Source organism: Osmerus eperlanus, chromosome 3, assembly GCF_963692335.1.
Source record: "Osmerus eperlanus chromosome 3, fOsmEpe2.1, whole genome shotgun sequence".
Lineage (NCBI taxonomy): Eukaryota > Metazoa > Chordata > Actinopteri > Osmeriformes > Osmeridae > Osmerus > Osmerus eperlanus.
The window spans coordinates 8,210,002-8,225,732 of NC_085020.1; the positions used below are offsets into that span (position 1 = coordinate 8,210,002).

At 47.0% G+C, this 15,731-nt stretch overlaps 2 protein-coding genes across 5 annotated transcripts in view; both read right to left on the reverse strand.

Annotated features, from left to right (window-relative positions):
- Window positions 1-15,731, reverse strand: part of LOC134017416 (eIF5-mimic protein 2-A-like) — a 206,182-nt gene that overhangs the window by 37,342 nt on the left and 153,109 nt on the right. The window lies entirely within an intron of this gene.
- The window catches only part of myo1b (myosin IB), a 52,978-nt gene that overhangs the window by 29,312 nt on the left and 7,935 nt on the right, over window positions 1-15,731 (reverse strand). For all 4 annotated transcript variants that reach the window (XM_062456977.1, XM_062456976.1, XM_062456979.1 and 1 more), the window contains exon 3: window positions 14,385-14,500. In XM_062456977.1, the coding sequence (XP_062312961.1) occupies window positions 14,385-14,500 (116 nt within the window). The remainder of the gene's footprint in view (window positions 1-14,384; window positions 14,501-15,731) is intronic.

Genomic DNA, 15,731 nt, shown 5'->3' on the forward strand with positions numbered 1-15,731 from the left:
TAATAATAGCTATGATTGTGGAGGAAATGTTACATGTCGTTCCCCTTCTGCTCAAACCCTGAACACCCCCCCCCCCCCCCCTGTCTGGTTTGAAGATGGTTTCTTATTAAAAACAGGGTAATGAAACTCTGACAGGCCTTTATAGACTCCCCCTGGTTAGGAAAAGTGGATGACCTCTGACACTCCTTCACAGAGCAAAGAAACGTGGAGAGAATTCAAGTAGTGGAGGGCCACACCAGCCATGGAAAGTATGTTCATGTCATTCAGTGCTTGTCAAAATAACAAGCATACCTGTCCAAAATGTATAAATACAACATACTGGGTGGTTTTTAGACATACCATGTTCACTGTACATGTAGGCCCTTAGTTTCAGGCAATTGTAGAGGAATGTATCAAATTGCCTTCCCAAGTGTCTAATTTTAGTGTCACGTCATGACCCAATTCCAGTCCCAATGATGTGAATAATGTTATTAATTAAGTAGTTGGAAGCGCCAAAATTCCAGCCTGACAGAATTCCTGACCGCACACGAGGCTTAAAAAATGTCTACCTCAACGCTCAACAAAATCAAAAGCACAACAACGTTACACTTCAACCATATTCTACCTTTTGCTAAACATATTTTGAATATACAAAATGTGTTTAATGTACTTAAATAAAATGTAAAAAAAAAAATAGCCTGCAGTCTGAACAAGAGTCCCACCGTGGTGAGTACTGTAACAACTTCAGAGGTTAACCACAAAATCTACTTGTTGACGTCTGAAATGAAGACTGATTGGCGTGGTGGCGGGAAGCCATGAGAGCAGCAAGACTCTCCACACCATCACACAGACGTCTGGATTAGGGCCCGACATGCAGCACAACTGGCCTGCGCAGCAAAGCACCCCACTTGGAGAGAAAGGGTGGCGGTGGTGGGGGTTACGTCACTGCTGAGACGTGCAGGGCAGCGCGGCAGATGTCGGTGCTTTGTGAAGGGAGCTTGACAAAAAGCAACACAACCATCGCACAATTAGCCTACCAAATAGCGGGTGTGGGTGAGGGAGGTGATGGTAGGAGGAGGGGGGCGGACAGGGGAGGGGCATAGGGAATTGGTGGGAGGTCTCCTACCGGGAAACGGGCCAAATGAGCAGCCGTGGTGTGATGCGACGTGGCCCCTCCCTCCTCCAAGGCTCCACGGCACCCATTATGGCCCGAGCAGCCCATATGAATATGAATGGCCACATCACAATATGAATGGGCCTGCAAGCTGAGGCACCGGGAACAGGAGGAGCAGCAAGGGGGACGACAAAGCGGGACAGGACCTTCTGTCTGCGGGGCAGGGTGGGGACGGTTGTCCCTCATTGGTTACACTTGTCCATACACAGACCAAGCCTCTCCTGCTGTGAAGAAGAGGGCATCTAATCTGGGTTTTTTTTGTTTGTTTTTTACACTCCTCGGTCCATACAGCGCTGCCACGGCTCGTGACAGAGATGGGAATCTGAATCAGATCAGACCATCTGCTGGGCTACCAGGATCGTACATTATAATCATCCGTAAACCATGAAAGGATTGAAACGTTCTTCAATGTTCACCCAACGCAAATTACCATGCACCACAGCTTCTTTTATTAACAGTGTGTAAATTAGCAGAGCACACCAAATGGGACATGAAAGTAGTCCGCTGGCCCGGAGGGCCCTTGGTCTCTGACCGGAGCTGGTGCCCAGGCAGGGCGGGGCAGGTCAGGGTGGCTGCCTGGCACACCCCCATCAGTCAGTCACTAGGGCCCAGGGCTCAGGGCTGTAATTAAGGTTTCCTCGTGGCAGCGGTGGGACTCAAAGCCACATCGGCATGAGGCAGACGGCAGAAAATAGACCCCCTCCGCCTTCCTCCTCCTCTGTGTTCTCGGGGGGTCAGGGCGAGGGCTGAGCGGGCTGGGCTGTGCAGCGGAGAGGGTGGGGAGATGCTCTGAACGGATCCAGATCCTGGGGCCGCAGACGAGATTCAAGTCTCTAATGAAGTCAGAATTCAGTTAGTCCGAGTTAACGACGGCCCACCAAGCTCTAACAGGGAATGACAGACCCTGCCGCATTTAGCAGATCTTTGCCCAGATGTTGACTGAATTTCAGCGGAAACATTTCAACCGCACACGGTCGTCAGCAATGATTTGACCCTGTTCTTGTGAACGACTGAGAGAACGGTATCTGATATTAGTTGTACGTCAGACAATGTTTGGCTCAGCTCCAGACACTGATCTCTATAATCTGGGTTATCCAGGGGCTGCTTACAGGATGTTGTACACTAATAGAGCACCAGAGGAAGACGGCACTTCCTGCCGTCACAGCCACAGGTGGTACCATGACCAGTGAGTCACTGCAGAGGAGGAGGGATCACTAGCTCTGGGTCATAGGGGACAAAAACAATGGGGACACTGTCCATGCTGGGTCTGCCATACGACATGTGCTAGCCGATGGAGAGCCCCAAAGAGAATGAAACCACACACACACACGTGCAACCACAACAAGGAGAAACGGCCTTCAAAATATTCAGGCCCGACTGCTTTTGCTTGCTGCAACATGGGTGAGAGCAATCCACATCTGAAGCAGTTTCTCAGATCCTGAAAAGAAAAATACAGCATAATCACCCCTGCAAAACTGACGCTTGCATTAAAAAAAAACCTTGCTGACTAAAGTATCCAGAGAACCATCTGAAAGCATTCCCCCCCCCCACACACACTAAGTAGGCAAAAGCAGTTCTCTGTTCCAAGCATTTCTCAGGTGTTTGTGCGTGCCAACATGCTGCACATTATTGTTGAAGAACAAACCTTGCTCACCAAGATCGCATCAAATTGAGTGGAACTAATCGGATAATTCAGTTTCCCCCCTCGTAGGCCCCTGGTAAATGCACAGAGTGATGAAAATGGAGCAAAACCCCCCGGGTGTTGGCTAACAGTCTTAACCTACAGACAATCGAGTGTGTGTCTTACAGTAGCCTCTGGGGGTAGCATGTGTGCGTGACTGGCTTGTCTTCTGAGGGGAACCCCTACTCCAACCCCCCCCCCCGCTCTTCCTCCTCAATGTCTCTTTTAGACAGGAGCACACACACACACACACACACTTTATGCCACAGGATGTTGGAAACAGAAGGAGAAGTCAGGCCTGTTTTTAGCTCAGAGAGCTCCGGATGACTTTAATGCTTCCCTGTGTCTGCCCTCTCAGTCTGCTGCTCCCTGACTCAGCTTTCCTACCGCTGCGTACTCCATTCTACTGCTCCCTACCCCATCCTACCCAGTCACTGCTACTACCTTCTGGTCCTGCCATCGAGGTGCAGTGTGTGTACAGCGCAGGCAATCAACCTTAAGGCGCTCTCCTCTTTGTCTATTGTGAGACCAAGAAGACGTTTCTGTGGAAGGAAACACTTGAGTGTGAGCCCAACCAAGTCCACGTGTGGACATTACCATAGGAAGGATGGTCAGTTTAGAATGAACACACAGTAATTCTCCTGTACTGAGGATCATGAGGCTGCTTGTCACAATACAGTTCTCTTTCATTCCCGCAGAGCTTTAGAGAATGGTTACGCTTGTTTAAACTCAATTATATTGATACACAGCTTTTAACAGTGCAAACGGCATCAGATACAAATCTCAAAATGTCTAAACAATGAGTGCATAGTTCCACGCACCATTGATCGCCATCCACACACACACACACACAAGCACAAACACAGAGTGGGCACAGGCAAATGTCCCTCAGAGCAGCAAATCACTTGACATGTCTCCAAGGGTGCCCTGACCCTGTGGTGACCCGGCATCTTTAGTCAAAACTAAGTCAGAGGGCCAGAAACGGGGTCCCACAGACTACAGACACTGCCATTGTGGCAGAGGGTGACTGGCAGGCCGACAGCGCCGGCCGGCCCCAGCCCGTGCCACCGAGGAGAGGCTGTTTACTCTGGCCCACATCAGGATATGAGGTGGGGTGGGGTGGGGGGATATGGATCTGAAGGGTCACATGGCTGGGTGTACTGAGACATTTTGCAAAACGCCCGGTGCCAAAAGAAACGGAGCAGATGGAACCATTAGAGTTGAGCGGTTAGGATGGAGTAGACCCGGTGCTTCTGTGGAAAGTGTGATGGGGGTGGGAGTGGGGGGGGGGGTGACAAGGTGTCGAGTAATCTACACCTGGGTGTCTGAGAGGGTGTACAGAGGTAAACACAGAAAGAGTGCACCTTCGGGCACATCCGCGGAGCTTTGAAAGCCAATTACTTGAGATGAATCAGTCCGACAGTTTGTTTTAACAGGACTGAGGGGACGTTTTACATCTCCACTGTATGGAGCCGCTCAAACACCATCACTGTCAAGGCCACAAGATTAAGCGTGTTCAAACCACATGTTCAGCTGCAGCGTAAAGTCATGGGAAGTAATGCTTAGGAATGTAAACAACGAGGAAACCAAGAAAAACATTGACTTTGTCGTAGTCAAGGGCAAAGTTCAGTCAGTGTAAATGGAGAAGCTACTTGGAAGGAAATGACATGCGCATTCATTTACACATAAATTAAGCATTTGAATATAAACGCATCTACTTTACCTCAAATTTTGGAAGATGACAAGTATGGTGAATCAAGAAGACCACCATGTCTATATATATATATAAAATATTAACACTAACCATAATATCTGACGAGCTTCAAGTACATAACACCAGGATTCTTTGCGTAATGGGGTTTACAAGGAAGGAAAAGTTGGTGAAATCCATCTGGTCAATATGCCTGCATTCAGCTGTGCTACTTATTAACTTATTTAAGCTATAAAAATATTACACCACGATTCTTTTGTTCAGACCGAATAGGGAAGTACACTTCTAAAAAGACTGAGTTCCATCTCTGGTCACGATAGCACCGACTGACACAGGGTGGGTTCCAGCGATCAATGTGGTTCAATACAGTGTGGTGATTCAGTGCTATAGCCAAACTGAGACATGATGTTCAAACACCTTTCAGGAGCTGCTCCTCTCCCCACACCTCCTGCCAGTGAAACAGTCAAAGTCTGTTGAAAAGAACAAAGTAGTGGAAGTAGTAGGTAGTCGTAGAGCAAGGAAGGTAGGAATCATTTCGCAGCAGAGCCTGTCAGTTACAAAACCTTGCTCCAATCCACCAGACCCAAGCATGTGTTTGTGCGCCGTTACCATAGGGACTGAAGTATCATATTATGTTCTTAACAGACACGGGTGTGTGGAGGAGGCACACACTCGCCCACCCATGGCGAGGGCCTCCTCGTTCCTCTCTACCTTCACCAGGACACCAACACACGAGTGCTCCAGCGCGCTGCTCAGCCCACCTGGGTCAGAATGGCAGATTTTAGAGCCCACTAACAATTATTGTTCCGACAGCATGTTGTAAGTAGGACAAAGAACTGTTCATAATGTGGCTGATCGTGATTTCTTGGAGCCAAGGGGATGAGGAGAACTATAAAGAACTTCACTTGGATTTGATAAAGAATACTTTTTTCTCAATAAAAAAAAAGATATGTTTGTCAGAGAGGGTGGTGAAGAATATTTCAGGTAAACCTCCTTTCCAAGAAAAAACGGCATTCTGCCTGGCTAAAATGTTCTGTTCCAAGGTTTCCTGGAAAAGTAAACAAATGAGTACAGTAAATAGATTTAAAAGAGACTCGAGGGCTGGGTTTTTTAATACTTTGTATAGTCCCAGACTGCGTCCATAACAGATGCGCAAAACACATATCCGTCAGAACCACCCCCTTGATTGATCAGCATCATTATCACTGACTATGCAAACAAATGTGTACTTACTATAAAATAGAGTCTAGAGTCCACAGCCTCATCACCATGTTGGCCATATGTCCTGTCATTTGTTTTGCCATTTGAGGCTCCAGCTCAGCTTTATAGCAGGAGACCCGTCATGCTGTGAGGCTGGGGAGAGAGATTCACAGTGGCCATTAAGCCAGACATCTGGCCCACACCCTGGATAGAGACTGGCCTCCAAGTCTCCCCACATATATGCGAGATCTGGCGCCGAGAGACCAAGTCAAACAGGCACTCAACAGAACCAGCGTCCACACTGCGCGCACTAATGAAGCCTCTCTCCGTGCCCAAACTTAGAACGGGACTCCCAGACACTGACATGCCATGGCTGACGTCCACATCTTGTACCCACACACTGCTGATGCGCTCAAATTCCACCTTAAATAGAAACAACCTGCGAAAACAGCCCGCACGCCTCCCCTGCATGTAGGAGGAGATGGAGAGAAACCTGGGCGGTGCGCGGCGTAATGTTCATTATTCTCGTCCTGCTGCCTCCAAACAACTCCCACACCGATTCATGCTCGACCTACCTCTGTCCTGGAACACGGGATCAAAGGCCCCTCTCTGGGAGGCCTGCCCCATCATGCACCTGGTGTGTCAGCTCAAGCCCGTGAACACACTCTGGTTTCGACTAAGCCCCTCTCCCACAGATAGCGTGGGTCGCTTTTACAGCGTAACGAGACATTTAGCGAAAAAAGGCACCAAACCTGGGAGCCACATCAGCCCATCTCGGCGGTGCCAGCGTTGAGCTGACGCAAAACTGCAATCATATTAGGTTACGAGCTGGAGCAGCGGTGACCATGTCATTTTCAGATTGAGCCCAGAATCCTGGATAAGTCCTGATGAGCCTCTTAGCGGGCCTACGGGCCAGATTCCTGAGTCTGAGCTGAGGAGAGACACCCACCAGGAGGCTGTGTTGCCACAGCGTGGACACCCCCCATCAGGCTGGCCTATCTGCACAGTGAAACATGAGCGAGTCCCTCTGGAGCCTGACCTTGACAGCCTCCACTGTGCTAATAGGGCCCGTAACACCTCTAGCGAGGACTGAAAATGCACAAGGTTCCTGGAGCAAAGAGCTGGCCTTGTGCTCCTTTGATCTGTGTATGATTCAATCATCGCCAGATAGGATTTCCTTGACATAACCTAATGCCTATGATATCCCTAGGGTCAGAAATGGTGTCCTGCCTGTCTCTAAAAGCCTGTATTCCCCACAGTCCCCTAACCACACCACCCTCTCCCGGAAACCCAAAATGGCCATAATGCCTTTCAGCCGGGCCTTTGTGACCTATCGGTGAATCTTGAAGCCCTGGTGGCCAACCCCCACAATGCCCTGTGAGCACTGAGCGAGAGGGTCTGGAACAGTGGTCTGATTACCTCATTACACCCAGGCGGAACACAATCCCCCCACCAGGAGAAATCGAGCTGTCCACTTCACCACTGTTACCAGTTCAATCTTTGCAAGGGCTGGCTACCGGGCCAAACAAAAGACAGGCAACACCATCTGCACGGCCGCGACGGCGGCGAGACGGGCCATGATTATTTATCACCCCATGATGCCAAAGATGTGTTGAAGGAGGGGAAAACCCCTGCCGTTTAATAAGCAACGGCTCATCTGGGCAGACAGACCAACGCTGTCCTCTTCTGTCCACAGGGGGAGGGGCTGGGTGTCTTCTGGTCTGTAGTCTGTGTCTAGTCAAGGCCTGGGCTGCATCACAGCCCCCCTGTAACGGGCTCTGATCACAATGGAACTCAATAAGAGCCAATTAGAGCAGCCAGTCGGGGCTGTGTGTGTGTGTGTGGGGGGGGGGGGCAGCTGCAGTGCTACTCCCCACCCCCTCAGATCCCTGGTGATCAAAGAGCAGGTGTGGACACACACACACAAACAGGGAAATAGATTGTGGCAAGAATGTTGTAATATCATATTCACTAAGTGGGTATGTAACCAATGGGTATGGTTACAGTCTGACTCACTATTCTAGCAATACTGTAAATAAGTAACCTTCTGATAGGCCAATAACCTCTCTTTTATCTAGACTGATCTACCCTTGGTGTTTAACAACTTTTCATAACCCCATCAGGTAACAGAAAGAAAAAAAAAAGAGGAAGAAATACACCACTGCCCTTCATTATACTGTAAAATACACAATCAAGCTGCTCTAAACCAGCTCCAGTGGTAATTTGTTTTAGCTCATAGAAGCCTGGTGTAACTATGCCTCTTGCGTTGTAAGGTGATGTCAGCGGGCTGGGCAGCAGAGCAGCCGTGCCACTGCAGGTTTTAGTCAAGCGGTTAAAGAAAACACTGTCTGCTGAATAGCCCATGCTGTGCTACTGCCAACATGCAGACCCACCATGGACCATACCAGGGGATCCTACTAAGGGGTACGGTCGGGTTACAGGTGGGGGGTTGTGGTTGAGACGGAACATTATGTCTCATGAAGAAATTAAAATATACACTAATCTAATCTGTACTGATAAATCGATATCAAGAGTCCAAAGGGTTCGCTCTTTGAGTTGGTCTGTGTTATTACAGGTCAGGCCTGTGTTATTTGCATGTAGGTGTGTGAAAGCGGGTGTTTGTACAGTATGCATTAAACATCTGGGAGTGAGAAGCCAGTCCTTAGCAGGCTGATGTGTGTCCTAGGGGCAGCTCTGCATTGACAAGAAAAGTGAGCAAACTCATTCACAGGAGTCAATGATCTCACAACTCAGCTAGACTGCTGGCTCGAGACCTCGGCACAACAGTACCCTGCTCATCTACAGAGAAACCGTGTCCATGGCAGACATTCTAGATTCAAATCCTACACATTTAACGTCCATATTCTGAAGACACGTAGACAAATACCTTCACAGCAGTTTAATATGGCCACATCAGGCTCCTCCTATAAGCAGCTAGCCTAGGCATATTGAAGCTAATGATAGTGATGGCTTTGGCCTTGCATCCAGATAAGTCAAAGCATACATGCGGCCAAGTGTTCATAGTTGACGGGAAAGCTATTATATCACCAGTAATTATGGCACAGCCTTATCTTGTCTGTAATCTTTGGAAACTCAGCCAAAACTGAACACTGCATAAACCAGGAAGCAAAACTCACAAATGTGTCTGTGCTCATGTTTTATTACCTCCAATGTTCCCTTATTTTATTGACATGGAATATTAGAATGTTTATTTAGAGGCCATTTTGCAAAACTGACAGAAATACTAAGTATTACTAGTCACTGTATGCAATTTCAAAAATATATAATAATACTAACTAAAATGCCGGTAGAATCTTGGAAAGTTCTCTTCTGATCAGCTCTGGTCACAACACTGACCGTCTGTGTGACTCTGAAGTCTGAAATGACCTGCCAAACCTCCTCTGTGGAAAGACTGATGCACCTAGACGACTCCTCTACACTATACCACTGCCCTCTCCGCAAGACTGTCCTGTTCCTCCCAAGATGAAAGGAGCAAGGTGAACTTGGTATAATGGCACGTCAGAAGACTTCAAATGACGTGTGCGCTCACCCAAACTCTTATTGTTAATGTAAACCTAACTCGGACAGTGACTCATCATTGTTTGGAGTAAAAACAGAGCTTCACAGACTAAGGTTTCAGTGCAACAACAGAGCCAGGCTGCCTAGCTAAGCCAAGCTGTGGTTTTGGCCTGGTGTGGGCTGTCCTTTGCTACTGGTTAGAGGGTGTTCAAGTCTCTAATGAAGTATGGGGAAGGGAAGGGAGGGAGGTGCGCAGCCCCACAGGACCCCCCAGTGTTACATTAATTAAAGGCCAACCCTGATCCCCTTTAGGCAGACCAGATCAGACCCACACAATGACCACAGCCTCTAGGGGAATCAGACCATGAGGATGGTGAACTGGGAGGCCATTCATGTTATGGAAATGCTTATTTTTTCTTTTTTTCCAACAAGTCAAACGACAAATGAGTAGGGTTTAGGTTGTAGTTCAATTAATTCTATTTCTTTCCTAAATGTTCATCCTTCCATATCCTAAAGAATCAAGATCATTCTTAAGATGGAGACTAGATGAGCCCTCCTACAGAAGAAAACACAGCTACGGTTGATGATCAACTCTCTCTTTTGGATTTAACTCCTGCTCATGTTTCAGATTTGCATGCACGCTGTGTTCATGTTAAACACCATCGTGGCCTTGGGTAGCGGGCGAAAGGAACACGAGGCATCCGCAGGGCTGTATGTACTGAAGATCTTGCCAAGTTAAGTACATGTGGATCTGCATGAGCGACCTTTGAAAGCCCAGTTTGATCGGTTATGTGGAGGTGTGGCTTATTCACCTAAACTCCGTCCTTAGGACACGTTCCGCCCAGGGTGCTGAACTTCTTGACGCATAAAGACTGGCAGCAGTGTTGACTTTAGTCATTTGTGGATCTGATAAAGGTTGTGGGGTTAAAGGAAATTAACATCACATCCAATGCTTGCTTCCAGTATCTCCGGTGACTCAAATTGTTCAGCACCAAGTGCAAAGTCTTACTAAAAAAGCTATATTGATATATTACATCTAGATGATTGCCGTTTTATCACACTGCTTGCATAACAAAGGAAGAGCTACATGGGACTACATTTACTGCTCTGATACATACAGTTAGGTCCATAAATATTTGGACATTGACACAATTTTCATCATTTTGGCTCTGTATACCACCACAATGGATTTGAAATGAAACAATCAAGATGTGCTTTAAGTGCAAACTTTCAGCTTTAATTTCAGGGTATTTACATCCAAATCAGGTGAACGGTGTAGGAATTACAACACATTTTATATGTGCCCCCCCCCCTTTTTAAGGGACCAAAAATAATTGGACAAACTAACATAATCATAAATCTAATTGTCACTTTTAATACTTGGTTGCAAATCCTTTGCAGTCAATGACAGCCTGAAGTCTGGAACCCATAGACATCACCAGACGCTGGGTTTCGTCCCTGGTGATGCTCTGCCAGGCCTCTACTGCAACTGTCTTCAGTTCCTGCTTGTTCTTGGGGCATTTTCCCTTCAGTTTTGTCTTTAGCAAGTGAAATGCATGCTCAATTGGATTTAGGTCAGGTGATTGACTTGGCCATTGCAGAACATTCCACTTCTTTGCCTTAAAAAACTCTTTGGTTGCTTTCGCAGTATGCTTCGGGTCATTGTCCATCTGCACTGTGAAGCGCCGTCCTATGAGTTCTGAAGCATTTGGCTGAATCTGAGCAGATAATATTGCCAGAAACACTTCAGAATTCATCCTACTGCTTTTGTCAGCAGTCACATCATCGATAAATACAAGGGAACCAGTTCCATTGGCAGCCATACATGCCCACGCCATAACACTACCTCCACCATGCTTCACTGATGAGGTGGTATGCTTTGGATCATGAGCAGTTCCTTCCCTTCTCCATACTCTTCTCTTCCCATCATTCTGGTACAAGTTGATCTTGGTCTCATCTGTCCATAGGATGTTGTTCCAGAACTGTACAGGCTCTTTTAGCTGTTTTTTGGCAGGCTCTTTTAGCTGTTTTTTGGCAAACTCTAATCTGGTCTTCCTGTTTTTGAGACTCACCAATGGTTTACATCTTGTGGTGAACCCTCTGTATTTACTCTGGTGAAGTCTTCTCTTAATTTTTTACTTTGACACAGATACGCCTACCTCCTGGAGAGTGTTCTTGATCTGGCCAACTGTTGTGAAGGGGTTTTTCTTCACCAGGGAAAGAATTCTTCTGTCATCCACCACAGTTGTTTTCCGTGGTCTTCCGGGTCTTTTGGTGTTGCTGAGCTCACCAGTGCGTTCTTTCTTTTTAAGAATGTACCAAACAGTTGATTGAGCCACACCTAATGTTTTTGCTATCTCTCTGATAGGTTTGTTTTGATTTTTCAGCCTAACGATGGCTTGCTTCACTGATGGTGACAGCTCTTTGGACTTCATATTGAGAGTTGACAGCAACAGATTCCAAACACAAATACCATACTTGAAATGAACTCTAGACCTTTTATCTGCTCCTTGTCAATGAAATAACGAACTCCCATGAGGGAATAACATACACCTGGCCATGGAACAGCTGAGCAGCCGATTGTCCAATTACTTTTGGTCCCTTAAAAAGGGGGGGGCCACATATAAAATTTATTGTAATTCCTACACCGTTCACCTGATTTGGATGTAAATACCCTGAAATTAAAGCTGAAAGTCTGCACTAAAAGCACATCTTGATTGTTTCATTTCAAATCCATTGTGGTGGTATACAGAGCTAAAATGATGAAAATTGTGTCAATGTCCAAATATTTATGGACCTAACTGTATATTAAAATGTCTGTTTTCCCCAAGCAACAAGTTACAGTAGCATCCTTAGCTGCCTCTGTAACTGGAGGGGTTCAAGTCACAGTTATGTCCTGCCCGTACTTCTCTACTGACCCAATCTGCCATATTGGCCATTTATGAAGATGCACCTGTGCTTGTTTATGTATTAGACAAGCACAAGCTGGGTTCAGGGTGACAAACATCCCTAGTGATAACTTGGTGACAGGTTTCATGTTACAGAGGGCAGGGTCAGCACACAAACGCAGGTCCAGATTGGTGCAACATGAGGATGAAGATCCATTTTTGAACCATTCCAGCCTTGACAAACACTTTGGGAACACTGAGGGCCCCTCCAATTATAGGAAGCTTAATTGCATTGCCTGACAATCACTAGCAGAGCGTACTGTATTCCTTTTAGCTGGTTTACATCATAGTTTTGTCTTTGACAACATCTGTTCACTTGTGAACTGTGACTTACCCAAACTGTTTAAAATATGCCCCGGGGATGACAAGCAACATGTCTACAAGACTACAAGTCATGTTTTGATCCATCTCTTAAGTATGGCCCTGTCGGAGACACTGATCATGGTATTTCGTGTGACCTCTGCCCTAGGCTGAAAAGGATAACCATCTAAACCTCCTTTGCTTAAGGTCTGTCCCACTCCCCAGTCCTGTCTGAGAGGATTTATGAGAGAGGCTGACTCGCAACAAACTAGACAGTTTGGTTCAAGGGGATAACCTTAGGCACAGAACTGTTTAGTGTTGATTCATGGGCATGCGCATTCACCAACACCATTGGAACACAACAGGTGATGCAACAGTGAACAGTCCCAAGAAATAGGCGCCTGCAGTCAGCATTGTTTGCTAAGGAAACAAGGTGTTGACTGTTAAGTGAGCTCACAGTTCAATAAGTAGGCTACTTCCAGTGGGTTATTGTCTCAGGCTACTGGAATGTGCCAGAATTGAGCCTCGTGAGTCCTAAAAGTTCAGGTCCTGTGCCATCACCCTCTCCATGTTCAAGGGATCGGTCACTGGGCAGTAATAGTCCAAACAGCTGCCCTGGATCGGCCACTGGTCTGAGCACCGGCCTCATCGTGGCTCCAGATCAGAGGAGAGAGGCCTGGGATTCTGACATCAGCCATCAGCTTTACAACCGGAGAGATTTGCTCACTTGAGTGCTCTAAAAACAACACCAGTGGGAGACATTGAGGAGGGGGAGAACGATGTAAATGTAAAAAATAAAATAAAAATAAAAAATTTAAAATTTAAAAAAAGAGAGAGAGATAGGATGACACTAAGCAGAACAGCTTTAGCATCGGGAGACGGAGAAAAACATCCTAATTTTAAGCCTGCCAAAAGAAACAGCTGGACACATGTGTCATGTTGGACTGTTCTGCTGACTCACTGCATACTAAAAAGAGACAGAACGAAATAAGATAAACAAAGGATGAGGAACAAGAGATAGATAAAGAGAGAGAGATAGAGATAAAGTGAGACAGATAAAGAGAGAGAGAGATATAATTTGACAAAAGTGGGGTGGGAGGAGGCAATGTGGAGTTTGCCAGCTCCCGTGTAAATACAGGCCGTCTCTTTTGTCAGTGTGGAGTGTGTCAGTACAGAGGCGTGAGAGGGGGTGCGGGGGTCTGTCTCAGAGGGGGAGCGAGTGTGTGCTGCTGCCCGGGGATACGGCAGGCTAATTGACGAGCACTGGTCTTTGTTTTACTCCTTCAGCCCAAAAGAGAGGCAGGCTTAACATTGGATGAACAGATGGCCACCCGCTGGAGAGTGGCACGGGGGCCTCAATAGACCCCCCACGACCCAACTGTCCCCACAACATGTTCTTGTGTTGGCCTATTCATCCACTTTGGCTATAAATCTCCTCGTGCAGTCTAAGCATTACACCAACCTTGTGAACCGCTGAAAATGAACAGTAAAAAAAAAGAATAATATTGATGACAAGCTTACATTTGCCATGTTCTTTGGGACTCAGTCCAAGTACAGCCACTCAGACAACTCTCCGTCTTTGTGCATTGTGTCTTAAGTGCCCTAAAATATTTATTATTGTGTGCGTGTGTGTGCGCGTCTAGCCAGCATCTTTGGAGTGAATGTGATGAGCAGTGCTGTTCACTTGTGTGCGTTTGTGTGTGTGTGTGTCTGACACTTGCCTGAAAGACCTTTGAAATACAGGGGACCTTTGTTACTGATACCCTCAATAAGGACAAAAAGCATGCTGCAGCCTACACAGCAGCATGCCTGGGCTTCTCAGCACAGTGGTGTGGAGGTGGAGGCCGGTCAGGTGGCCCAGCCAGGACTTACATGTGTGGGCTGAGCTCGTAGAAGTTCCTGTTGCGGTACTCCTCCACCTTCTCTGGCGTGAAGATGGGCAGCGACCTGTATGGGTTCATGGAGATCACCACACTGCCAATGTACGTCTGCAGAGAAAATGGGAGGAGGGATGGGGAGATCAAGAGAGAGGGAGAGGCAACAGAAAAGTTGACATTATGTTATAATCTAAATAATACAGTGGAAACCTAAAAACAGGATAAAGTCTGAAATGATCCAACATTTAAAATACCTGTCCTGATTCTATCTTTCTATCTATCTATCTATCTGGGCTGAGGTGTGTCCATTTGGGCTTCCCTCAGCTCCAGCTGGGAATTCCTGATGCATTCCTCAGGCATGCAAAGCCTGGAGGGAACATCAGGAGACAAACTCAAAACACAAAAGAACAATGTGTGGAATCCTGGACGGCATCAGCGGCATACCATCAGCTCACTCAGAATTGTGAACAAGCAGTTGGGGTCACCAGAGTGAGTTACATGTACGGTGATGTTGTCGCCATCAAATAATGACAAACTGTCATCGCTGCAACAGCCAGTGCAATCTCCATTGGGAAAACTGCGTATTCCTTAATAATATTTACATTTAGGCACTCGTGGAAGTAAAGACAAAGAACTAAGAAGGACAACGTAGACTGACTACTTCGTTGGCAGCTTCAACTACTTCTGTACAGCAGAGAAATGACCACAATCTGTCATTTACAAACGTGAAGTATTCATCACTCAAACAGAAAACGCCAACTCTGAACTGCTGAACCTCTTCAATGTCTCTCCAGTTTAATGGCTGTTGCGTAACCCACTCAAACAAGAGAGGACCGGAGACCGCTTCGTGCCAACACGACAGCCCACGGGCCTATTGTTAAGCTGAACACGGGAGGCAGGAGCAGGACTTTGAGATGCCGCCAACAGAGAGACAAATGGGGTGGGCGTTCTAAAAACAAAACGGTGGAGCTGTGGGGACTGCTTGGCCATCAGTGATGTGTGTGAAGCCATTAAGGTTGGGGGGGGGGCCCCCTCCTCCCTAGTCTGCACAGGAAAGGCGCCCACTCTAAGACCCTCCGACCTACTATGTGGATGAACCGCCCTGACCCCTCGAATACCTCTGATAATGATGGCTACAATGGGGCTGGAGGAGGATACAGTAGAGATCCTTATCTAGGCTGAAGGATGAGGGACCGGTTAGTGTAAACATCATAGTCATATAAAGGGGCTGGCCTCGGGGCGTTTTATATAAGGGGTTTTCCATTCATCCCAACAATAGGAAGAACTTTTTCAGCCATTACGTTTAAATGTGTAAAGATGAAGAACGAGTAGGCTAGGCGCA